Consider the following 25809-nt stretch of genomic DNA (forward strand, 5'->3'; position numbering starts at 1 on the left):
TTCATACCAGACCCAATGGGCCTGGTAATGGACTAGGGGGGGGGGCCCATGCCGTTTTTTCCAATGAGTTTTATCTATATTGCCGGGATCCGACAATTCATTACAGCCACAAGCAGTTTTAAATGAGATTTTTTTCCTTTAGAAATTTCATTTTGCTGTGGTATTGATCTAAACATGGGAAAGATGCACTACTTTACAGGCAGAAAAATGACACCCCCCAGGCATGATATTTAAAAGGAATATTTCATTTTTATTGTTTCACTTTAAGCATTAATAAAATCACTGCTCCTGAAAAAACTTCAGTTTTTAAAACTTTTTTTTACATTGATACATGTCCCCTGGGGGGCCGATTTTGGCTTTGTTCGCGTCTCTGGCCAGCCAGCGGACATGCCGGGTGGTCACTCGGGTCCTGTGGTGGAAGGGGAGAGCCCAGGCAAGAGGCAGAAGGCGTTGGGAGGGAGGGGGAGTCTCCTCCCGCTGCTTGTAATAACAGCCGAGCAGCTTCTTAGCTGAATTGGTTGTTGCTAATAGAGAGTCGACCATCAGCTCTAAAAATGGTACCGAGGTGATGCCTGCAGTTGCATCACTGCAGTACAGCCACTTACAATACAATAGTACATGATTACATGATTACAGGTACACGATTTGGCGGCAAATGGTTAAACCATGCCCATTTAAGCATTTGTTGTGGTGCATGTCACATGCCACTATTACCCCCCACCCTGAATTAAAATGGGTGTAGTCAGTAGCAGTGGGGGCCTGTCTATATGAGGTGCAGGGGCGCCACCCCCCTAATCCATGGGGCCCCTAATTGATTGACCGGCCCATAATTTACATGCAGGGCGCTGGACGCATGGATTCCAATGGGTTTTTATTTTCAAAGCACATGATTAGAGCCAGAAACTCTAATTGGCATAAAAAAAGGTGGGCTTGGGGCACAGAGCACTGCGCTCCGAGCCCACCCACTTGTATGACTATAGCAAAATAATATTCGCTATTGTCTTCCTGATTCTCCTCCCGGCCACTCAGGAATCAAGTCTTGAGAGCCGATTGGCTGAGAGGAGAAGCACAGGCTTCCATTCTCCTTCCTCCCACATCATCCAGGCGGGCATGTCATCCAGGTGTGCCTGACATTTCGGCTCGGCTCCCCTGGTCTTGGATCCCACCTCCCACAGGGATAAGTGTAGTGCTGGTGGGGCGGAAAGACAGACGAATGAGTGAGTGACGGGGGGAATTTGGTGGGGGACCAACCAACTGGGGAGTCAAACAATAGACCCGCCACCCCCAAAATGGAGCAACAGCTGCCACTGGTCAGTAGGCTATCCCCAGATTTAATTTGGAAAATCAGGTCACCTTACTCTGAAAGGTAAGTTGCATGGCAGAGAAGCATGTTACTGTCAGGGCTGGGCTCAGCCCTTCCTTCTCTGAGCTGGCTGCTCAGCTGTCGGCTAATTGCCAGCTCCTCACTCTCCACAGGTACCCAGCTGTTGATGATATCCTGCTCATCAGTCCTGCCTACTTAGGCCATCCAGCCGAGAGGATCTCTGCCTTCACCTTAGTCAACATCACAGAGACGCTCTCCTGCATTCCTGTTAAAAGACTTGCTTGGCTGACATCCCTTCTGGCTCCAGATCCTGCTTGCTGTTTTACTACGCTCATCTCCGGCTCCCTGACGGGTGGCTTGTCTGACTATCCGTTCCGGTTCCTGAACTCTGGCTATGTTTTGACTATGTTTGTTCTATTTATTTTTTTTTATTAAACAAGTGTGATTTAACTGTACTTCGGTCTGATCATGGTTTCTGACAATTACAAGAAGCTACAGTGCTGCCCAAGTGCTTGCACAATTAAAGCTGAAGTAGATTATGGTAAATTAAGTAGACTTTTTGATAATGTGTCACCTGGAGACCATTAGAAGCTCACTATTTAAAGAGAGTTCCGCCCGCCCCTTTAAAAATTAAAAGTCAGAAGCTAAACATACTGTAGCTGCTGACTTTTAACATTAGGACACTTACCTGTCCTGGAGTCCAGCGATGTCGGCACCACAGCCGATGTTTGCATTGGCTGGTCAGGTGCTGCTGCCGCCATTGCTGGTGAGGAAACCTGCAGTGTAGCCTTTCGGCTTCACGGGCATGTCCCTACTGCGCATGCGCAAAGTGCGCTGTGCTCTCTCACTTGCCCGGCAGAAGGGGAGAGAGGCGGAGGAGGGCCGAGCTGCTGATGTATTTCGCCGTGGCCCAGTCTCCCGGAAGTGGGGATAGGGTACCTGTAAAAAACAGGTACCCGCTCCCCCCAAAAAGTGCCAAATGTGGCACCGGAGGGGGGGAGGAATCAGATTACTTTTGGGTGGATCTCCACTTTAAGTCACGTGTTCCCTGGGGTTATGCTTTCAAATTTCAAAACCCAATATGAATACTTACTCTTTAGGACTTTTGGGAAGTATTCTATCCATTGGCGGAGTGTTGAATCGCCCATCAAATATATCATTTTTCCAGCCAAACATTTAGTTACGTTTAACAAGGGCTCATAGGAAGAAAGATTGCAATGTGAGGGGAACCATTGGCCCTTCATAAAATAACCACTAGGGAAGGGAAGAGAGGTCCCAATTTGGCATTTTGAAGTCACAGTCATAGGAGTTTCTGAAAAAGAATCGCATTAACAATTAAGTTTAAAAGGTTTTTGGTCTTTTTTATAGTCTATGTAAGCATGACTTTAAATTCTAAATGGAATCTATAATGAAATATGAAAGTATAACTGCAGCCTTTTCGTAGTTTTGGAGTAGAGCTGGAGTTGCCAAGGGTTACAGTATATTTTACAAATGGTCCCGGGCCAACAGAAATTAGTTTTTATAAATAAATGAGCCCCCTTTACATCAGGTCCCCCTTACATCAGTGAACACAGGCTGATTATATTTAGTTACATTCGTTATGTTAGAATGATTTGTTTTCTTAATTCGTTTGGTTTCATTTTTTCGCTTTCAATTCGATTTTAAATTTTCAGTTGTATTCAAATCAAATTCAATTTTATTATAATTGATATCGATTTGATTTGAATATCTGAAAATTAGTTAGGTACTTGTTCATAGATTGTTTGAGATTTTATCTGATAAAAATACGTTTTCACAACATAAAAGCCTCCATTATGGGCCCAACGGTATATGTGACATGAAATCATAGATAATTTATCATCATTGTTCTATATAAAAATTGTTGAACTATAAGAATATCAACATGTGTTGGTCCCCAAACACCTTGAGCTATTCATGAAATACCACTAAATTCTTCTTCTGGAAATTATGACTGCAACTTTATGCATTGTATAAAAATGTAATTACTATTACTAACATGAAACTCACACGATCAAAGATACTTTGTATACATTAAGACACACATACATACATAACAGTTAAGTTGAGTATAGTCATTACAAGTATGTTATGCCTTCAAATGTTTACACTATCCACTGCTGCCAGAAAAAGGTTGGGGAAAACAAGGAGCATTAAAATGAGTATTTTATACATATACAGTACATCTGATAAGTATTCACAGCACTTGACTTTTTCCACATTTTGTTATGTTACAGCCTTATTCCAAAATGGATTAAATTTATATTTTATTTAAAATTCTACAAACAATATGCCATAATGGCAACATGAAAGAAGTTTGTTTGAAATTTTAGCAAATTTATTAAAAATAAAGAAATAAAAAGAATCACATGCCTTTGCCATGACACTCAAAATTGAGCTCAGGTGTATCCTGTTTCCACTGATTGGAGTCTACCTGTGGTAAATTCAGTTGATTGGACATGATTTGGAAAGGAACACATCTGTCTATATAAGGGCCCACATTTGACAGTGCATGTCAGAGCACAAACCAAACCATGAAGTCCAAGGAATTGCCTGTAGACCTCCGAGACAGGATTGTTTTAAAGCACATATCTGGGGAAGGGTACAGAAAAGTTTCTGCAGCTTTGAAGGTCACAATGAGCACAGTGGCCTCCATCATCCGTAAATGAAAGAAGTTTGGAACGACCAGGACTCTTCTTAGAGCAGGCCGCCCAGCCAAACTGAGCTATTGGGGGAGAATAGCCTTAGTCAGGGAGGTGACCAAGAACCAGATGTTCACTCTGAGAGAGCTCTAGCATTTCCCTGTGGAGAGAGGAGAATCTTCCAGAAGAACAACCATCTCTGTTGCACTCCACCAATCAGGCCTGTATGGTAGAGTGGCCAGATGGAAGCCACTCCTCAGTAAAAGGCACATGACAGCCCGCCTGGAGTTTGACAAAAAGGTATCTGAAGTATTCTCAGAACATGAGTAACAAAATTCTCTGGTCTGAGGAAACAAAGATTAAACTCTTTGGTCTGAATGGCAAGCGTCATGTCTGCAGGAAACCAGGCAACACTCATCACCTGGCCAATATCATCCCTACAGTTAAGCATCATGCTGTAAAGATGTTTCTTAGTGGCAGGAACTGGGAGACTAGTCAGGATTGAGAGAAAGATGAATGCAGCAATGTACAGAGAGATCCTTGATGAGAACCTGCCCCAGAGTGCTCTGGACCTCGGACTGGGGAAAAGGTTCATCGCTCAACAGGACAACGACCCTAAGCACACAGCCAAGATAACAAATGAGTGGCTCTAGGACAACTCTGTGAATGTCTTTGAGTGGCCCAGCCAGATGCGAAACTTGAACCCGATTGAACATCTCTGGAGAGATCTGAAAATGGCTGTGCTCCAACGCTCACCATCCAACCGGTTGGTGATTGAGAGGTCCTGCAAAGAAGAATGGGAGAAACTGCCTAAAAAATAGGTGTGCCAAGTATGTAGCATCTTATTAAAAAAGACTTGAGGCTGTAATTGGTGCCAAAGGTGCTTCAACAATGTATTGAGCAAAGGCTGTGAATACCTATGTACATGGGATTTTTTAATTTTTTTTTATTTTTAATAAATTTACAAAGATTTCAAACAAACTTGTTTCATGTTGTCATTATGGGGTATTGTTTGTAGAATTTTGAGGCAAATAATGAATTTAATCCATTTGGAAATAAGGCTGTGACATAACAAAATGTGGAAAAAGTGAAGCGCTGTGATTACTTTCCGGATGCACTGTACAATGCCATTTAAGAAGATCCAATGAGTTAAATATTAGTAATGGTAATGGATTGGATATGTACTGTACAATAGATTACAATAGATAGGAAATAGGTTCTAACCTATTGGATTGGTACTCTTGAAATTAGCGCACCCAATTTCTATTTATTTTTTGACCATACCTGGTTGGGTTTGATGGTCTAGTCTGAGCTTGTTGCTGTACTTACTATGTAAGTACGCCACCGTTGTTTTTTATTCTCAAACTGTGTCTGCTTGCAAGTTCTACCTACATTTACTATAAAAGTTCTATGGCTTTACTGTTCTCTGTTTGTACTTACAGTAAAGTCGGCCATAGATGGTTTGAATCTTGGGCGGTTCAGCAGGGACCAGCCAAGATTCAAACCATCTATGGGCAGGGTCATTGTACTCAAGTCGATCCATCAAACAGCACGTTGGATTTTTCACGTGATTATTGCCAGCGGCTATAGCCGATAGCAATATTTACTGTGAGTTCTCCTGGTAGGGATGGTTTCCAGCATCCCCACCCCCACCGGGAAAACACAATCATTTGCGGGAGGGATTCAAACTTTAATAATAAGATTCCAACTGAATAAATTGAGGGGTCCTAGGTTATGTAGGGTATGTTGATCTGGACACAAATGATGCTAAAATGATTCATTTACCAGAAATATTGATAGTTTGATTTTTGACATGTTAATTTCTTGGTATTATTAAAGTTTATTCAGAAGTTGTGAAGTGTTCTAAGTTATAAAAAATACCGTACTTCAACATTTAAAGTATTATGCAAAAGTTTTAGAAAAGTATAAAGAAAAATTGTAAAATAAGAATGATTTCAAAAATAGATATTTTACTTTATTTTTATCAATTTTAAAAGTAAGTGAGTGAACAGAAGAAACATCAAAATTAAATCAATATTTCGATATCCTTTGGCTTAAAAACAACATCAATTCTTTTAGGTGCACTTGTACACTGTTTTGAAGGAAATCAGCAATATCTGTAGTTAGCAATATATTTATATTTCAAATTTTCGATTTAGAATTTGTTTCAAAATCTATTTGAATTTGAACAAAATTTCTTATCGTTATAATCTATTTCACATTTTTTAAAATTTGTTCCTATAATAATTTGGAATTTCAGATACATCCTAACGTACACTTTACCCCCAAATGTTTGCTTGCGTAAGTATTACATCTGACTGTACAATCTCCTTTCAATTGTCCAACAATAAAAATAATGTAAAAATGTAGACTTACTTGGGCACTTTAAAACATCAATTCTTTCAACTTGTTTGGGAATTTCTACGCCATGGATCCTTTAATTACGAATAATGAAAAAACAAGAAATACATTAACTATTACAGTGGTGCTAATATCCTTTTATTGTATGTACTGTATATCCAATGGGTCCCGCCCCATTGCCCCCAAAAAGTTTATATAAACCTAAAAATGAAAATGTATTATATTGCACCTTACCAGTTCTTAGAGGTGGTGGCTGAATTCATATTCTTTTTCAGCCTGGTGCAATCGCCACAGTCTGCCAGGCTTGGCAAAATTGATGAACAGAATAAAAAATACGGCAAAACCGTTCTCATGTATTTGTATTCTAACTAACTGTGTATTAGTTAGTGGTCACAGCTCTCTACCCACAATATATACATCCCAATACTATTTCAAGGTGATTCTAAAAGTCCATCATTGGACAGAACATGTTGAGCAGGTAAACAGATAACATCAATGCACCAGTACAGTACTTGGCAAGTGGAATTTCTTGCCAACAAAGCCGCAATCCACAGAGTGGCAAGATTGTCTTGAGCATGTCATCTTGTACCAGTTATAGCACACATGCATATAAGGATTTCACTGTTTTTACTAAAGCATTTTTAAAATATCACACCATGGAAAGTTTTGGACTTTTTTGTATTTAACTTCTTGCCCAGAATTTAGCTTTAATCTACAGTTTCCCTAAACTCAAGTAACCAAATTCACCAGGCATCATCAGAAGCTTCATCTGGGACTGAAACATCTTGTCACATGTTTCTTTGCCATACAAACTCCCTCTCAAGCCTCAGTGTAAGGGTGTGAGTCTTCACTAAGATGTGGAGTTGGAACTATGGAATTCTTTGCTTTTATTTTTTCAAAATCCAAGTCCTTCTAGAAGATGAGAATAATAGTAAGATGGGAGAAAATGTGATGGCGGTGAAGGAGCAGGGTCTGGTGGACGGTGTTTACCTGTAATGATGTAATGAGCTGTTCAGTATGCAAAAAAGTTTATTGAAGATGATAAAGAAGGGACACTTTTGGCTAGAGCACACACAACTGGTGGTGTAACCATAAGTCAGCTTGGAACAGTACTATTTGCAAATACTGTTATATTGAAGGCTCCCTAAAGTCTCGTACACACGACTGGATTTTCCGACGGGAATTGTGTGATGACAGGCTGTTGGCGGAAAATCCGACTGTTTGTATGCTCCATGGAACAATTGTTGTCAGATTTTCCATGGACAAATGTTGGATGGCAGGCTTTAAAATTTTCCACGGACAACGGTCTGTTGTCGGATTTTCCGAGCGTGTGTACACAAGTCCATCGGACAAAAGTCCAAAGTACAAACACGCATGCTCGGAAGCAAGGACGTGACGCGGCAAATTATGAAATGTCGACATCCAGCGCACATTCTCTTATTCTTTAATGGGATAATAATGAAGCTGCTTTGCTGGTGATACTAATGGAGTTATTGCAAACGCTTTTTTTTTCTAGTGATATCAAGAATAATATTATTATGCTTTTTATTTTTTTACTTGGTCAAGTTAACACAACACCATTATCCCGTAGTTTTTAAGATCAAAGATACAACTATGTTGGTGTCCCTTGTTAATTTTACATTGTATTTTTAAAATGTAACTGCCTACTCCCAAAATGTAATTTGAAGTAAAACACATAGCCAAGTATTATTCTACACAATTTCTTTACTGTGCATTAAAAAAAAGAAAACAAATAAAATTAGACATGCTATCTGCCAATAGAAATATACCAAATCAAATCATTATTCAACCAAAAATATATGTCAAAGCAATAACTCCAAGGCCAATAATAAATATAACCTATTATATTACGAGTAATATTAATAATTATTATGAATTTTTTATTATATAAATATATATTTTTTACATATACTGTATGTACTATGACATTATTATAAATGTATACATTTTAATAATGTATTTATATTTATTATACTTGGGAGCTATCTAACAACAGTGCCCCCATAGGAATACGCTTTCTATAGGGGGGACTCGCCAAAGAGGAGGAGCCAGGAGCGCTGGAGAGGGACCCAAGGATGGATCAGTGCTGCTCTGTGGAAAAACCATTGCACAGAGCAGGTGAGTATAACATGTTTGTTATTTTAACTGCCTGCCGACCCGCTGCAGTACAGTTACTGTTGCAGGTCAGCTCATACAGGCACAATCATGTGCCTGTATTGCCATGTACACACGAGCGGAATGTCCAACAGAAAAAGTCAGACGGGAGCTTTTCATCGTATATTCCGATCATCTGTATGCCCCATCAGACTTTTTACGTTGAAAATTCTGACGGACCTAGAAAGAGAATATGTTCTAAATTTTCGGGAAAACCGATCATCTATATGCTGTTCTGATGTACCAAAAATGACGCATGCTCTGAAGCAAGTACGAGATGGAAGCTATTGGCTACTGGCTATTGAACTTCCGTCTTCTAGTCCCGTCGTATGTGTTATACGTCACCGCGTTCTGGGTGGTCGGAATTTGGTGCGACTGTGTGTATGCAAGACAGCTTGAGCGGAATTTCGTTGGAACTCCGTCAGAAAAACCTTCAGAGTTTATTCTGACGGCAAAACTGGTCGTGTGTACAGGGCATAAGTGTCACTGGAGATGTCAGTGACAGTTAGTCAGTTTCCACAAAGAATCAGTTAGTGTCAGGTTGTCCGCCACAGTATCTTAGTATCACTATACGTCTCTGATCACTGCCATTACTAGTATAAAAAATATATATATATATATATATATATATATATATATATATATATATATATATATATATATATATATATATATATATATATATATATATATATATATATAGTATCTAGAGTATAACATAGTTTGCAGATGCAATAACTTTCAATCAAACTGCAAACACCAATCAATAGAAACGTATTGGGATTTTCTTTTTTACCAAAGGCATGTAGCAGAATGCATATTGGCCTAAATTTATGAAGAAATTTGACTTTTTACATTTTTTTAATTGAATATCTTTTATAGCAGAAAGTAGAAAATATTGTTTGTTTTTTTCAAAATTTTTGGTCTTTCTTTGTTTATATCACAAAAAATAAAAAAACCCAGTGGTGATCAAATACCAGCAAGAGAAATATCTATTTGTGTAAAAAAATGATTTAAATATTGTTCGGGTACAGCTTTGCATGACAACCTAATTGCCAGTTAAAGTAGCGCAGCACTGAATAGCCAGTGGTGGTGATCAAATACCAGCAAGAGAAATATCTATTTGTGTAAAAAAATGATTTAAATATTGTTCGGGTACAGCTTTGCATGACAACCTAATTGCCAGTTAAAGTAGCGCAGCACTGAATAGCAAAAAATGGTCTGGTCAAGAAGGGGGTAAAACCTTCTAGATTTTGGTTAAAGGGGGAAAAAAACTAAGCTTCAATGTTACATTAAGGGGGACTATAATCACCTTTTAAGAATAGCTAAAGCGGAGTTCCACCCAAAAGAGGAAGTTCCGCTTTAGGGCCTCCTCCCCAGCTCCTGTTTGTGAAACTGAGCTTTTGGGGAGGAGGGGGCGAGCAGGTACCTGATTTTGACAGGTACCTACTCCCACTTCCGTTCCAGTCACATAGGCGATGGGAAGCAGAAGTTCTCCCTCCTAAAGTCTTCTGGGACACGTGACAGGTCCTAGAAGACTGCAGGACCAGTCACCAAGTGCAGCACGACTCCCACATGCGGTGGGCACCCAGCTGTGAAGCCACAAGCTGTCAAAAGTGGGTGCCCATAGTAGAGATGCTGGCGCCACCGAGGGAGGACACGGGGAGAACACGGCTGGGGTGAGTGCGCTGCTGGATTGTGGGACAGGTGAGTGGCTGTTTATTAAAAGTCAGCAGGTACACTTTTTGTAGCTGCTGACTTTTATTAACCAAAAATATGACTGGAACTCCACTTTAAACATTCTGTATTTTAAATAATGAACATGTAGCCAGGAGCTGGCTATCATTGCCTGCAATTCAGAGGACAATGTGCAGTACTATTGTTGTGGAGTTGTTTCCCCCTAGTGTTGGCCTGGACTCCATATTGACATTTCCTAAAGTTAGAGCACTGAGCAGAGTAAAGCATCGTAGGATGTTTAGTCCAGTATGCTGGGGTTTTACTTCTAGTAGGACGGGTTTGAATGACAACTACCATCCAGCTGGGAGAGAACAGACTGCTGAGAGAGCATATAAAAAAGTCTGGTCTAGGCCTAGATCGCTCTCTTGGGACCCCAGCCTGGATCTGCAAGCAGGGTGTCTGTGTCTGAGTGTGCTGTGACTGATTCGCAGCCTGTGCAAGAAAGAGCCATCAAGCAGGTGTTCAAAGGGGCATCTGCGGTCAGCATCGCCTTACTGACTGGCGGCAGCCTGGAGGCCGCTCCTGCTCCATTTACACCGCATCTACACCAGACGGATGGTCGGACATCATCCCCTAAGCCAGGACCCTGAGGGAGACCCTGTAAAGCCATCTTCATCATCATCAGTATCGGTGAGCGGGCACCTGCCCATCCAGCTACATAGACACTGTATACAGACACCATTGTCTTTATTTACATTGCTGGTACCTGTAGTATCACAGGATACAATACCTTTAAAGGAAAACAGTCACAGTGATCACTTTGTACTCAAACTACACAGGAAGATTCTGCATCCTCTTCAGGCTAAAATCATACCAGCTGATTTGTTCTGCTCTACCATTCAGGATTGCCTCATTCACAGTTCTTTAAGTGCTAGCTGAAGACCTACAACCTTTATCTTTAAGACGGAGCTACCTTTAACCCTTTTTGTTTCTCCCACCCCCCAATCTTTGCAAGTGACTATTGTCATTGAACTTACAGGGGTTTCTTTCAGCTATTTGGGACTCTGCTTAAAGGAGCCAGTCAAGATACAAATCCAAAAGTTCGCTGAATGTTTTGCTATTTGCCTTATGCCCCGTACAGACGATCAGATTTTCCGACAACAAATGTTGGATGTGAGCTTGTTGGCGGAAAGTCCGACTGTGTGTATGGTCCATCGAACATTTGTTGTCGGACTTTCCACCAACAAACGTTGGCTAGCAGGTTCTCAAATTTTCCGCCAACAAATTTTGTTGTCGGACTTTCCGTGTGTACACAAGTCCATCGCACAAAAGTCCACGCATGCTTGGAAGCAATGCTCACCAAACACAACATTAGCATAAGGAGCCCAAATGGTGACGCATGACTATTGAACTTCCTTTTTATCGGCTCGCCGTACGTCTTGTACGTCACTACGTTCATAATTGTTGGCCAACATTTGTGTGACCGTGTGTATGCAAGACAAGTTTTAGCCAACAACCTTTGAACAAAAATCCACGGTTTTGTTGTCGGAAAGTCTGATCGTGTTTACGGGGCATTAGTGTTAAGTGCCTGTGGGCTGAGGTACAGAACGGAGTGGACTGACATAGTCAAAAGTCGGTTCCCTTCCTTTCTGCTGCCTGTTCACATAGGTATTAATTGAGTGAACAAGGGTTTGACTGCATTTAACTACATTGTGTTTCTTTGCATTTTTCTTACTAACAAATATCCTTAGCCAGCATAATTGCATTCGTTACTATTGATTTGTTACCCAAGATACTCACATAAAGTATACGTTTATGTTGTTCACTTTGATATACCATTCTTGCTACAGTAAACAGAGTTAAGCTGTTTCATCAGTACTGTGTAAGTCTTTTATTATTTATGTCAAAGGGTAATAATGACTGAACCCAGGGTGTCAGAGATGTCAGAGGACAATCAGTGGGGTATAGATTTTACCAGCGGCCCTCACGAGGGTAGCGCTACAAATACATCAATGGATCTACCTGAACCGGCTTCAGAAGCAGATCCTTTATTTGCTTTTTAAATCACTACATCCGTTTTACCACTTCAGCCCTGGAGGGTTTTACCCCCTTCCTGACCAGAGCATTTTTTTTCGATAAGGCACTGCGTTGTTTTCACTGACAATTGTTCAGTGGTGCGACGCTGTACCCATATAAAATTTATGTCCCTTTTTCCCACAGATAGAGCTTTCTTTTGGTGGTATTTGATCACTTCTGCGTTTTTTTTTTTTGCGCTAAAAACAAATAAAGACCAACAATAAAAAAAAAAAAAAAACAATAATTTTTACTTTCTGCTATAAAACATATCCAATAAATTAAAAAAAAAAAAAATCTAATTTCTTTATTAATTTAGGCCAATATGTATTCTGCTACATATTTTTGGTAAAAAAAAAAAATCCCAATAATCGTATATTGAATGGTTTGGGGCAAAAGTTATCGCGTCTACAAACGATTGGACAGATTTATGGACTTTTAATTTTTTTCATATTTTTAGTAATGGCGGCTATCAGTGATTTTTAGTGGGACTGCGACATTGCGGTGGACAAATCTGACACTAAGTGCCACTTTTGGGGACCAGTGACACCAATACAGTGATCAGTGCTAAAAAAAAATGCGCTGTCACTGTATAAATGACAATGTCCAATCACAGCGGTCGCCGGCGGTGCGTGCGTGTTCCAGACCCAGAAGAAGCGAACAACGTACAGGTACGTTGTTTTGTGCAGCCGGGCTGCCCTGCGTGCAGTGGGCGGTCCGAAAGTGGTTAATATAAGTTTCATCCTTCAACATTTATTTGCCCAGCCTTGATAAAAATGGAACATTTGAAACTCCATAACATGTTGGCTTCGACTGAATATCATTTTTAAAAAGTAGCTTTTGTTTTCTTTTATATAATGTGTTTGCCACTCTTCTCCATGCAAACCAGTTTCTACTTAAAGTGTTACTAAAACCACAACAGTAAAATCAGTCTGTATATGCAGTAAAGCATGCTTGTTATACTTACTGTGGAACCTAAGGGGTTAATCCTCTGCATTGTGTAAAAAAGGCTGTTTGATCCTGTCTTCTCTGATCCTCCCCTTCTTTCACTGTCATCTCCTAATAGAACAGAGTCTAGGGGATAGCTAGGGGACAAGCTGCACATGCTCAGTTTGGTGTGTATTGCTAGAGAGTTTTTTTTCTTGGGAGGTTGCATGTGATCAGGGGCCAATCAGCACTATCCAGACAGAGGGTCAGGGATCCTGCAGCCTCATAGGACAATCAGGGGAGAATGAAAACTCCTCCTACAAGCTTTAACTAGACACTGATAGAAGTCACAAGACTGCTATACAGTATACTGCTGATGATAAAAGGTATTTAGCAATTTATATTTACTAAAATAATTGCATGTCCATGTTCTGTGTACTGTGGGAGACCAGATATAGTGAATGCAGGGTCCTGGGTTTAGCAACACTTTAAGATACATGCCACCTACTGTATGGCCTTTACTTACGGAACAACAGCTTAAAAATAAATATTTTCTTGAGTCTTGAGAACAAATAGTACAAACTGATCTGTCTCTAACAGAGGAATTGAAAGCAAATCTATCTATCTGAAAGTACATATACTGTATAGTAGTTCTAAAGTTTTTTTTACCATAAAACACTTTTTGCATTAAGGTAAAAAAAACCTTTTCAGTAGTTGTTTTCTCCCCTCACCTCCCTAAATTCACTATATTACCTAAAGTATTGGGACACATACCTTTACACACACATGAACTTTAATGGCATCCCAGTCTTAGTCTGTAGGGTTGGATGAGAAGGCCTGGCTCGCAGTCTCCGCTCTTATTCATCCCAAATGTGTTCTATCTGGTTGAGGTCAGGACTTTGTGAAGTCCAGACAAGTTCCTCCACCCAAACTCGCTCATCCATGTCTTAATGGACCTTGCTTTGTGCACTGGTCCAAATAATTTGGTGGAGGGGGGATTATGGTGTGGGGTTGTTTTTCAGGGGTTGGGCTTGGCCCCTTAGTTCTAGTGAATGAACTCTAAAGGCATCAGCATACAAACACATTTTGGACACTTTCATGCTCCCAACTTTGTGGGAACAGTTTGGGGATGGCTCCTTCCTGTTCCAACATGACTGCACACCAGTGCTCAAAGGAAGGTCCATAAAGACATGGATGAGCGAGTTTGGGGTGGAGGAACTTGACAGTTTATTTATTTTTCAATAAAGGAATTGTCAAAAACTCTTGTTCTGTCTTCATTCACTTTTACACTTTTTTGGTGAATGTGTAGGGGTACTATGTACTCTATACTGATTCACATAGGGGAAAGACCGGATCTTGTTAAAGGGGGGTTCCAGATTCCATTAAGACCCCCACAATCACAGCTCAGGGTTGTGGGGAAGATGCCCTTGTCCCCATCAACATGGGAAGTAGAGCCCCCCCACCCCAAAGCACCCCCCATGTTGAGGGCATGTGGCCTGGTATGGTTCAGGAGGGAGGCTCTCTTGTCTGACCTGCATGCTCGGATAAGGGTCTGGTATAGATTTTGGGGGGGGGCACGGCATTTTTTTTTTCTTTTACATTTTGGCCTGGAGTTTCCTTCCAAATCCATACTAGACCCGAAGGGCCTGGTATGGATTTGGGGGGGACCCCACGTTGTTTTTTTCCCAAATTCTTTTTTTGCTATTTTTTTTTACATTCAGCTGTCAGCTTGGAACCCTGCTGACAGCTGATGACTCATCAGTTGGTAAGGACGCGGCGGTCAACTTTCCAGCCCGCACCTTACTAACCAGCTATATTCAGTGTGTTTAAAGAGAAAAAAAATGCATCAAAAACGCAGGTTTCAAAACGCACTGCAAAACACACCTGAAAAAAGGCATCAACCACAACCACATAGATATGAACCTAGTGTTAGTGTGATGAGTGATTTTAACCAATGATACAGCCAAGATAGACTTTTACAGAAAAATCCCAATTAGGGCTGCATATACAGCAACACAGGAGGGTGGCTACATTTATACATACAGAGGGACCATGAAGAATCAGCAAAGTTACCCTCTAACAGGAAGTCAAATCAAAGCTGCAAAAATTTAAATTTTTTAAAAGAATTTAGAGATTTAGAGGAGGCCAAGAGCAATAGAAGTTACATTTTTGAGTTATGAATGCATACTTGAATAGATTTTTTTTAAACCATAGTTTATTGTCACTTTTTAAAATTGCATACATCATCAGATATCTTGATCTGCTAATCATTTTATTATGCATTCTTTCTTAAAGTGAACTTATGGCAAGACTGTCGTCACTAATTTATTTAAATATGTTCATCAGGGTGTACATGAGCTTTAAACAAGCTCTTACTGACCTTGGTAGCTGCAGTCCTTGTGAAGCAATTCATCCTTAAAGTGGTATTAAACCCAAAAACAAATACTTATTATACTACTTCTTTTTTAGGCTCTTTGCTTTATTTTCACCTGGTGATTTGGCCAGAAAGTCTGTTGTTTTTTCAACAGAACAACAAGTTTGGAACCTCATATACTATAATACAAACTATTTAATAAAAAATAAACTTAGGAAGTACTTACGCGGTAAACAGAGTCCTGTTCTCGTTGCTGAGGTATGTAAATGTTGTGTACTGATTACTTAATGATATGAAAGCCTCACAAGGTACTGCTGGTAACTTGATACAGTAGAAAACTTCATTATATTTCTTCTCCAAATATGTACATTTTTCTTGTTGGGAATACAAGTACATGCCACATTTCGTATGTACCTCCTGGGTTTTATTAAGGAATTTTCCTGTGTAGTCCATATAATTGTACCCCATGCTCCTCGTTTTCCACAACAGAGATACTCCTTCACTGGCATGTAATAGGCGAATGGATATTTGTACTTGTCCTTCCCAAAATAATGTAAAATAAATATTGTAAGTTCCATTATTGAAGTCCTCAATTCTTCCACAAGCCGCAGCTCCAGGATTTTGTGAAATCATCCGGGCTCGTAAGAAGTCTCCTCCATAAGTCTTTCTTTTCCCCAAATAATTGAACATTTCAACCTGAAAAATCAAGATGTCTCCAACACAATAGTTAGGTTTATAGTTCAATATTATTGCTGTGCTTTTCATCGCACTGGTGGTTTCATTAAAATACATGTTATCCTTTTGGGGGATTGTATGGTTTATCCTGGTCATTATCTCTGCTATTTGTTGGTCGATGATTTTGTTTTCCGTTGTTGTGGCAATGTACCCAATTTTTCCATAGGCAGGTGCCAGATGATTTATTACATTCAAAAAGTGAAAGTTGGAAAGCTGATGAGAAATGGTCAACATTTCTACTGTTACACTCTTAGCTTTATTTACAGACACAATTTAAGTGTGAGGTCTACAACAAAGAACCTACCTGACTGAAGTTTAGGTGAACGATGTATCTAAAAACCACGAAAACTGTACAACACAAAATGATCATATAAACTTTTCTGCTTGGTTTGAACATTCTAATGGTCTCCTGAAATAGAAGTGAGGTGAAATCAATCAATAAATGTGATCCACAATCTACTGTATAGTATAAATAAAGGGAGTCCTTACAAACAATGGCCAACCCAGAGCAGCTTTCATGCTCATTGCTTTGTGGTGGTTAATGTCCCATTGCATTTTATTGTCTTGCCTAATGAGGCATAGGCATATTATGTGTTTTCAACCATATTTTAGGGTTAATTCATGGCGAGTTAAAAAAACAACTTACAAAATGGAGTGATTAGGTTGAAAACACTGAAGATCCACACCAACCTACGCTGACCCGAATGCACACACTCCACTATCTTATAAGATAAACTGTTGGACCTTATAAGACCCATCTTGAGTCATACCAGACCTCCAAATCAGACCCTGGTTATTCAAAGCTTTGCCAATGATCTTGGTCTTTAGCTGGTAGACCTATGGTAAGAACGCCACATGATCTTTAAAAGATGTGCTATATTACTGTAAAAGAGAGAGGAAGGGTAGTCAATAATATGATACACTGCATAGATAAAACAAAGGGGGTGGGAGCACTGTGAATTTAAAGTCAGTTAGTTTTATCATGATTTTTATTGGTAAAATAATGTGTTTGAAAATGCAGCTACACATTTCAGGTTTCTCCCCTTTCTACAGGACTACAAAACGCTAGGGAAAAGATGTACAAGTGACAAATTTAGGGTAATGGCCGCGTAATACAGAAAGTTCACATATAATTTACATATACAGTATGTTTCTGACGCTGAGAATCAGAATTAAATAACAATAAATATAAAACAACAAACACTTGTTCAGTGTGATTGTTAAAATATACAGTTAAAAGGCTGTGTAGTATGACCATGTGTCTTTGCATGTATAATGTGTGTATGGAAGTATTCATTAGGTAGAGACAAGTTAGGAAGGAATATACACATTGCCAAAAGTATTGGGACAGCTGCCTTTACACGCAACTTTAATAACATCCCAGTCTCAGTCTGTAGGATTCAGTATATTGAGTTGGCCCACCCTTTGCAACTATAAGAGCTTCAACTCTTCTGGGAAGGCTGTCCACAAGGTTTAGGAGTGTGTCTATGGGAATGTTTGACCATTCTTCCAGAAGCGCATTGTGAGGTCAGGCACTGATATTGGACGAGAAGGCCTGACTCACACTCTAATTTATCTCAAAGGTGTTCTATCAGGTTGAGGTTAGGGCTCTGTGCAGGCCAGTCAAGTTCCTCCACCCCAAACTCGCTCATCCATATCTATCGACCTTGCTTTGTGCATTGGTGCACAGTCATGTTGGAACAGGAAGGGGCCATCTTCAAACTGTTCCACAAAGTTGGGAGCATAAAATTGTTCAAAATGGGCTTGGCCCCTTAGTTCCAGTGAAGGGAACTCTTAAGGCGTCAGCATGCCAAGACAATTTGGACAACTACTTGCCTGCAAAGCAATGGAGGACCAAGTCAAGTGGAATGCTGCCCACATGCCAAATGTCATCTAGTATCAATGCATATGTACCATAAAGCCGGGTACACACTATTGCCCCGTACACACGGTCGGATTTTCCAATGGAAAATGTCCGATCGGAGCGTGTTGTCGGAAATTCCGACCGTGTTTGGGCTCCATCGGACATTTTCCATCGGATTTTCCGACACACAAAGTTGGAGAGCAGGAGATAAAATTTTCCGACAACGAAATCCGTTGTCAGAAATTCCGATCGTGTGTACACAAATCCAATGGACAAAGTGCCACGCATGCTCAGAATAAATAAAGAGATGAAAGCTATTGGCCACTGCCCCGTTTATAGTCCCGACGTACGTGTTTTACATCACCACGTTCAGAACGATCGGATTTTCCGACAAATTTGTGTGACCGTGTGTATGCAAGACAAGTTTGAGCCAACATCCGTCAGAAAAAATCCTAGGATTTTGTTGTCGGAATGTCCAAACAAAGTCCGACCGTGTGTACGCCCTATATTAGTTTTATTTTTGTTCAATTCTCATTCAACCCAGCAGGTTGAACGAAAAAAAACCTGACAGCTCCGTTCGGAGCCGCTGTACTAACCATGTGAGGTTAGTTCAGTGTTCTCTCCCGTTGAGCTGTTGTGTTCTGAGAGGGGGACTGCCCCCCGCCAGAACACTCTGTACAGCGCTCTCTGTCATTGGCTGGTGGTTTGCAGGTTACATCAGACCTTTTTCTTTTTGTCTGTCATTGGCTGAGAGCACTGATCGGGGGTCGGTCGGATGCTGGTTTTCCAGCATGCTCGTCTGACAGAAGCCAGTCAAACTGTCTTTTGTCGGACAGGCACCGACATACACATGGACCGAATGTCGACCGTTTTTTTCTTAACTGCCCATTGTCTCTCGACATTTGGCCTGTGTGTACCCGGCTGAAGGTGTTTGTTATTTGCTGTGCTTAAGGATTACATTATTTGGTTTTGATTCACCAAGATTGCTGTCCCTGTAAAAGTGGTCCTCAAGACAACCGTAGGAAACAATCTGCAACTTGAAATATAGAAACCATCTGATCAGGAAGCCCGATGTTCTGCCAAGAAAGTTCCGCTCGGCGGATAAGGACCCCCCTCCACTGCGCTGGCGATTCGCCTGCCCAGTAGGATCCGGCGGAAATAGCCGAAGGGGAATAGGTGAAAATCAGCTGTACACCTCGCCTCTAAGAGGGCCCCTCGCGGGCTCGCTTCGCTCGCCACGCTTCGGGCACATCCTCGCTTCGCTCAGCTCTTTTTTATTCCCCCTCTAGATCCACTTGGATGGTGGGGAAGGAACCTGGACCCAGGGCACAGGCGCCGTGTACAGCTGATTGTAGAATTTGAGCTTCGGCTATCTCCGGTGGCTGATAGTAGTTCGTACTGCGCAGGCACTGCGCCTGCGCAGTACAGGGGGGGTCCTTATCCGCCGAGGGAACTTTCTCGGCAAGACACCGGCATCTGACTCCAGGTACACAATGAGAAGAACTGATGTTCTTCTCACTGTATGATGTCTGAAACTGAAAGCTACGAGGCTTTTGTCACTTCTAGTTTTGGTCTCATGTAAACAAGCCATTACTGGCTTGTGAAAGCATCAGATCAAACCAGTCTTGGTTTGATCTGATGCTTTGGAAGCCAGAGGAGAGATCTGGGATCTAATAGACCCCAGGTCTCTCCATAAAGAGGATCTGTCATGGTCTATGCTATCCTATCACAAGGGATGTGTTCATTCCTTGTCATAGCAATAAAGTTAATAAAACAAATTAAAGGTACAATATTAAAAAATGTAATAAAATAAATAATAAATAAAATTACCCCCCCCCCGCGCGCGTGCTTACGTGCAAAAGCGCATGCATATGCAAACGGCGATCGCACCACACATGTGAGGTATCGCCACGAACATCAGAATGCAGCAATAATTCTAGTGCCAGTTAACTCTAAACTGGTAACCTGTAAAGGCTATGGAGATTTTTAGGTACTGTAGTTTGGCACTATTCCACAGGCTAACTGAATTTTAAAGCATGACATGTTTGGAATTTTTGTATTCGGTGTAACATGGTCTTTAATATATTACAAAACAAATGGGTATTATATTGTGTTTGCAGGGTCTCTGCTTTAAAAAAGAAGAATAATATATATATATATATATATATATATACTGCTGCCCTCTCCTTGTGTAGGGTGACTGGTTTTGTATCTGCCCCCTCCTCTCTGAACAGGCTATGTACAGTCCAACTATAATGTCACCACAAAATAATAAATGGATTTGTAAAGGCATTTAGTGCACACATTTATATCCTTTGTGGCTATGAAAGATTATGTGCCCAGTGTTCAGCCACGTTTTTTTGGAAAGGTCTCCAGCTTGTTAATCGCTTCTAGCTTTGGCCAGCATTAAACCCACCTCCAGCCAAATCTTTTTTTATTGATAGTTTTTAAGAGAAAAGGGGGATTTTAAACCTCTCTTGAATTGTTTTCTGTGTCCTCTTTGTGGGGATTTCCCCTATTTCCTGTTTGTTCCTACCCTTATTACCTGGACAGGAAATGAAGGAAAATCTCTTCATTAGGAGCAAAAATATGAGTTGATTTACATTAGCAAGTCATAAGACATGAAGTCTTTGACAAGTTAAAGTGTTACTAAACCCAGGACCTCACATTCACTATATCTGGTCTCCCACAGTACACAGAATATGGAAATGTAATTAATTTAGTAAATATAAAAATCTAAATACCTTTTCTCATTAGCAGTATATGCTGTAGCAGTCTTGTGACTTCTATCAGTGTTTGGTTAAAGCTTGAAGGAGGAGTTTTCACACTGCACTGGCTGTCCTATCAGGATCCAGGACACCTGATCCTCTGTCTGGACAGTGCTTATTGGTGATCACATGCACTCTCCCAAAAAGTAAAAAAACTTTCTAGCACTACACACCAAACTGAGCATGTGCAGCCTGACTCCAGTAACTCTGTCTTATCCTGACATGTTTTAGAGTCAGTGGAAGAAGGGGAGGATCACAGATGACAGGATCAAACAGCCTTTTTCTCACAATGCAGAGGATTACCCCTAGTGCCGCGTACACGCAATCGTGTTTTCCGTCAGAATAAACTCTGACTTTTTTTTCAACGGAGTTCCGCTGAAACGGACTTGCCTACACCCAATCACACCAAAGTCCAATCATTTAGAATGCAATGGCGTACAACGGGACTAGAAAAAGGAAGTTCAATAGCCAGTAGCCAAAGCTGCCCTTGCATTGTTTTTGGTCTGTTGAAATAGCATACAGACGAACGGTTTTCCCGATAGAAATTGATTCCGTCGGAAAGATTTAAAAAATGTTCTATTTCTAGGTCCGTCATAATTTTTGAAAGAAAAAGTCCGATGAACACCACACACGATCGGAATATCCAATGAAATGATTCCGTCTGACCTTTTCTGACAGAAAGTCCGGTCGTGTGTATGCACTATTAGGCTCCACAGTGAGTATAACAAGCATGCATTACTGCATATACAGACTGATGTAACTGTTGTGGCTTTAGTAACACTTTAATTAACTCATCAATCAAAAATCAATAATAATTCTGTCCAGCCAAGGTGAGGTCAGAAATACAATGCAAATATAGGCCTAATAGTTTGAATCATTTTGTGTTATTTGATGGTATTTTACTTTCAATTTTTATTTAATTATTCAAGTAATAAGACAATGTCATAGAAAGTACATTCAATGAACAACAAAACTTATAAGTGTGAGATTAAGCATAAGCATCTGAGTGTCCTTCCATCAGGATATGCAGAAATACAGCACCTCAAAACATCAAACTGAGAAATATAATATATTTTGTGGAAGTATTGGTGAGGTTGACAAGATGAACCAACATAGAAGGACAAAAGTCGTCAGTGGCCAGGTCATGAAATACGTTTCTGACTCTTTAGGGACTAACCACGTAGAATCCCAACGAGCCACCTAGACTTGTACTACTGGAAATAGCCATAGTACAGGGAAAAGATATAGTGTAGGAACCGAAGGAGGGGGATGGGGAAGGGGAGGGGAGGGGAAGGGAGAAGAGAAAAGAAGAACAAAAAAAGGGGGGGGGGCCGTGGTTCCCTTGTGCCCTTTTCCGTAAATCTCAACAACATGGAATAATATGAACTATCAAGTCATCCTATATCTCTAAGGATATCTGATAAACAGCAAGTATTAAAGAAAGGAGTAAAGAAAAGGAGAAGAAGAAAGAAGAGAAAGAAGAAGAAAAAAACAAAAAAGAAGAAGGGGGGGGGCAGCCAGAAGTGTATTAGGATGAAGATATATATCGTATCCATGGGTCCCATATTACATCAAATTTCTTAGTAGTGTTGCAGAGAATACATGTGAGTCTATCATTAACCATAATCCAGTTAAGCAAGCTTTTTCTTTACGGAGTCAAGAGGAACCACCTACTGCTTCCAATATTTAGCAATGGTTAACTTGGTGGTATTTTACATAAGGAGTAACAATCAATAAATAGCTGTGTAAATGAAATCAATGCTGCATGTCATACACATTTGATTCTGATAAGGAATTAATTGTCTGACACTGAGAACATGATCATAAACTTAAAGTGGTTGTTAAGTTGTTAAGGTTGTTAAGTTAGAAAGTACACACAATAAGAAAAATTCTATGCTGCAGTGTATGTGTCCTGTAAACAATATGCCCATTACTACCTTATTTGAGAGCGCTGATCGGTGCTCATGTGACTCCACGCTGCTCCCTCTCCCAATCTGACAGCTACAGTGGGAGGAGTCGTGAATCCCCCGCTGACGTCAGTCGGGAGGAGGGGAGAAGAGCGTTGAGACGTCAGCCGGGAGAAGGGCAGCAGAGAGGGGTCACATGAGCGCCGAGCGGCACTATGAAAAAAGGTAGTAATGGACTTATTTTTTCCAAACACAGACAATGCTGCATAGAACGTTTTCTAACAGAGAGTATTTTTTACTGTTACTTCAGCAGCAGGAGGGGGGGTGGGGTGGGCCCTGACACAGAGCTGATGGGCAGGGAGGGGGTGAGGGGAGGACAGAGGAGAGACAGGCGAGCTGCGGATGACAGAGGCACGTAAACTGACCATGGTGTCAGGGCTCAGCAGCTATGATAAACCGTGGTCAGTTTACAGGGGGGAGAGTATAGCCAGGCAGGATCAGCCAGGTAATTCAGGTGATAGAAGGGGTCAAATTACACAGCACAAGCACTGTGCTGTATAACATGCTTTAACATTTGCCGACTGGGCCATAACTGAGTGACAGTGCGCTCGGCTAGTTCTGGGAGGGCATACTATGACGTCCTCCCAGACTCATGATTCCCGCGAGCCCCCTGGGGCACGCACCTGGAAGTGTCCGTGACGGAGTAAAGGGCCAATGACAGCGGCTCTTTACCACATGATCGCTCTGTCCACTGACGGAGCGATCACTTGTAAACAAACATGCATATGTCCGGTTCAGCTCTCTCCTCAAGCTCATGAGGAGAGGAGGGAGCCAGCTTTAAAGTGCCCACAGTGCTGATCTGTGCCCATTCATGCCTCATATGTGCCCATCCATGCCCATCTGTGCTTCATACATGCCCATATGTGCCTCATACATCCCCATCCGTGCCTCATACGTGCCTCATACATGCCTTATACTCCCCCATCCATGCCTCATCCGTGTCCATACCTGCCCATCAATGCCTCATCCATGACCATCCCTGCCTCAACTGTGCCCATCCATGCCCGTCCATGCCTCATACATGCCCATCTGTGCCTCATCCATGCCTCATACATGCCCATCCGTGCCTCATCTGTGCCTCATTAATGCACATCCATGCCTCATCCGTGCCTATCCATGCAATATCAATGCCCATCCATGCCTCATCTGTGCCCATCCATGCTCATCCATACCTCATCCGTGCTCCATTCATGTCACATCAGTGCTCATCCGTGCTCATCCATGCTAATCTATACCTCATCCGTGCCACATCCATGCCCATCCATGCCACATCAGTGCTCATCCGTGCCACATCAGTGCTCATCCATGTCACATCACTGCTCATCCATGCCACACCCATGCTACATCAGTGCTTATCCATGCCACATCAGTGCTCATCCGTGCCACATCCATGCTACATCAGTGCTCATCTGTGCCTCATCCGTGCCACATCAGTGCTCATCAGTGGCATTGGGAGGGGGGGGCTGGAGCCTCGAGTAGGCCCCCAAAAAGCCCCAGGTCTCGGGCATTCACAATTCAATTATTAGCCCTGAGCCCGAGCAGGGACCGAGTGACATAGCAGGTCCCGTCCTCTGGAGCCTGCAGCGCCTATGATGGATGGACGTCCCACTGGTCCAATGCCGGGACCGCGGGACGTGTGACATCCATCATAGGCACTGCAAGCTCCAGAAGGCGGGAATTACAATGCAGCTGCGTCGAGCACTATGATATCCCCGCTTGGTGCTCAGGCGGACGGCTCTCCTATCCTCTCCCGTCTCTGCCAGCCTGCTGTCTACTGGGATGGGCGCGCCGCACACTACAGCTGAGCTGCAGGAGGAGGTCACCTGAAGTCTGACGTGTAATGGTCAGGTAGGTCAGTGCATGTCAGTGTGGGTCAGGAGGGTCAGAGTGGGTCAGGTAGGTCAGTGTGGGTCAGGTAGGTCAGTGTAATGGTCAGTGTGGGTCATGTAGGCCAGTGTGCGTCAGGTAGGTTAGTGTGCGTCAGGTAGATTAGCGTGGGTCAGGTAGGTCAGAGTGGGTCAGGTAGATCAGTGTGGGTCAGGTAGGTCAGAGTGAGTCAGGTAGATCAGTGTGGGTCAGGTAGGTCAGTGTGGGTCAGGTAGGTCAGTGTGGGTCAGGTAGGTCAGTGTAATGGTCAGTGTGCGTCAGTCAGTGTGCGTCAGGTAGGTCGGTGAGAGTCAGGTAGGTCAGTGTGGGTCAGGTAGGTCAGTGTGCGTCAGGTAGGTCAGTGTGGGTCAAGTAGGTCAGTGTGGGTCAGGTAGGTCAGTGTAATGGTCAGGTAAGTCAGTGTGTGTCAGGTAGGTCAGTGTGCGTCAGTTGGTCAGTGTGGGTTAGGTAGGTCAGTGTGGGTCAGGTAGGTCAGTGTACTGGTCAGTGTGGGTCAGGTAGGTCAGTGTGGGTCTGTGTGTGTCAGGTAGGTCAGTGTGGGTCAGGTAGGTCAGTGTAATGATCAGGTAGGTTAGTGTGGGTCAGGTAGGTCAGTATGAGTTAGGTAGGTCAGTGTGGATCAGGTAGGTCAGTGTAGTGGTCGGTGTGGGTCACATAGGTCAGTGTGCGTCAGGTAGGTCAGTGTGAATCAAGTAGATTAGTGTGAGTCAGGTAGGTCAGAGTGGGTCAGGTAGATCAGTGTGGGTCAGGTAGGTCAGTGTGGGTCAGGTAGGTCAGAGTGGGTCAGTGTGGGTCAGGTAGGTCAGTGTAATGGTCAGTGTGCGTCAGTTAGTCAGTGTGCATCAGGTAGGTCGGTGAGAGTCAGGTAGGTCAGTGTGCGTCAGGTAGGTCAGTGTGTGTCAGGTAGGTCAGTGTGGGTCAGGTAGGTCAGTGTAATGGTCAGGTAGGTCAGTGTGTGTCAGGTAGGTCAGTGTGCGTCAGTTGGTCAGTGTGTGTCAGGTAGATTAGTGTAATGGT

The 25809-nt window shown here is 42.0% G+C and overlaps 2 protein-coding genes across 3 annotated transcripts in view; both read right to left on the reverse strand.

The window, feature by feature from the left end:
• LOC141114291 (NXPE family member 4-like) overlaps positions 1-25809 on the reverse strand; it is a 105786-nt gene that overhangs the window by 66444 nt on the left and 13533 nt on the right. The window lies entirely within an intron of this gene.
• Positions 1-25809, reverse strand: part of LOC141114290 (NXPE family member 1-like) — a 73461-nt gene that overhangs the window by 7300 nt on the left and 40352 nt on the right. For both annotated transcript variants that reach the window (XM_073607894.1, XM_073607892.1), the window contains 4 exons: positions 16611-16715; positions 15798-16519; positions 6361-6419; positions 2418-2636 (listed from right to left, as the gene is read on the reverse strand). In XM_073607894.1, coding sequence (XP_073463995.1) covers positions 2418-2636; positions 6361-6419; positions 15798-16519; positions 16611-16703 — 1093 coding nt within the window. In that variant the 5' untranslated portion in view covers positions 16704-16715. The remainder of the gene's footprint in view (positions 1-2417; positions 2637-6360; positions 6420-15797; positions 16520-16610; positions 16716-25809) is intronic.

Source organism: Aquarana catesbeiana, linkage group LG12 (assembly GCF_042186555.1).
Source record: "Aquarana catesbeiana isolate 2022-GZ linkage group LG12, ASM4218655v1, whole genome shotgun sequence".
Lineage (NCBI taxonomy): Eukaryota > Metazoa > Chordata > Amphibia > Anura > Ranidae > Aquarana > Aquarana catesbeiana.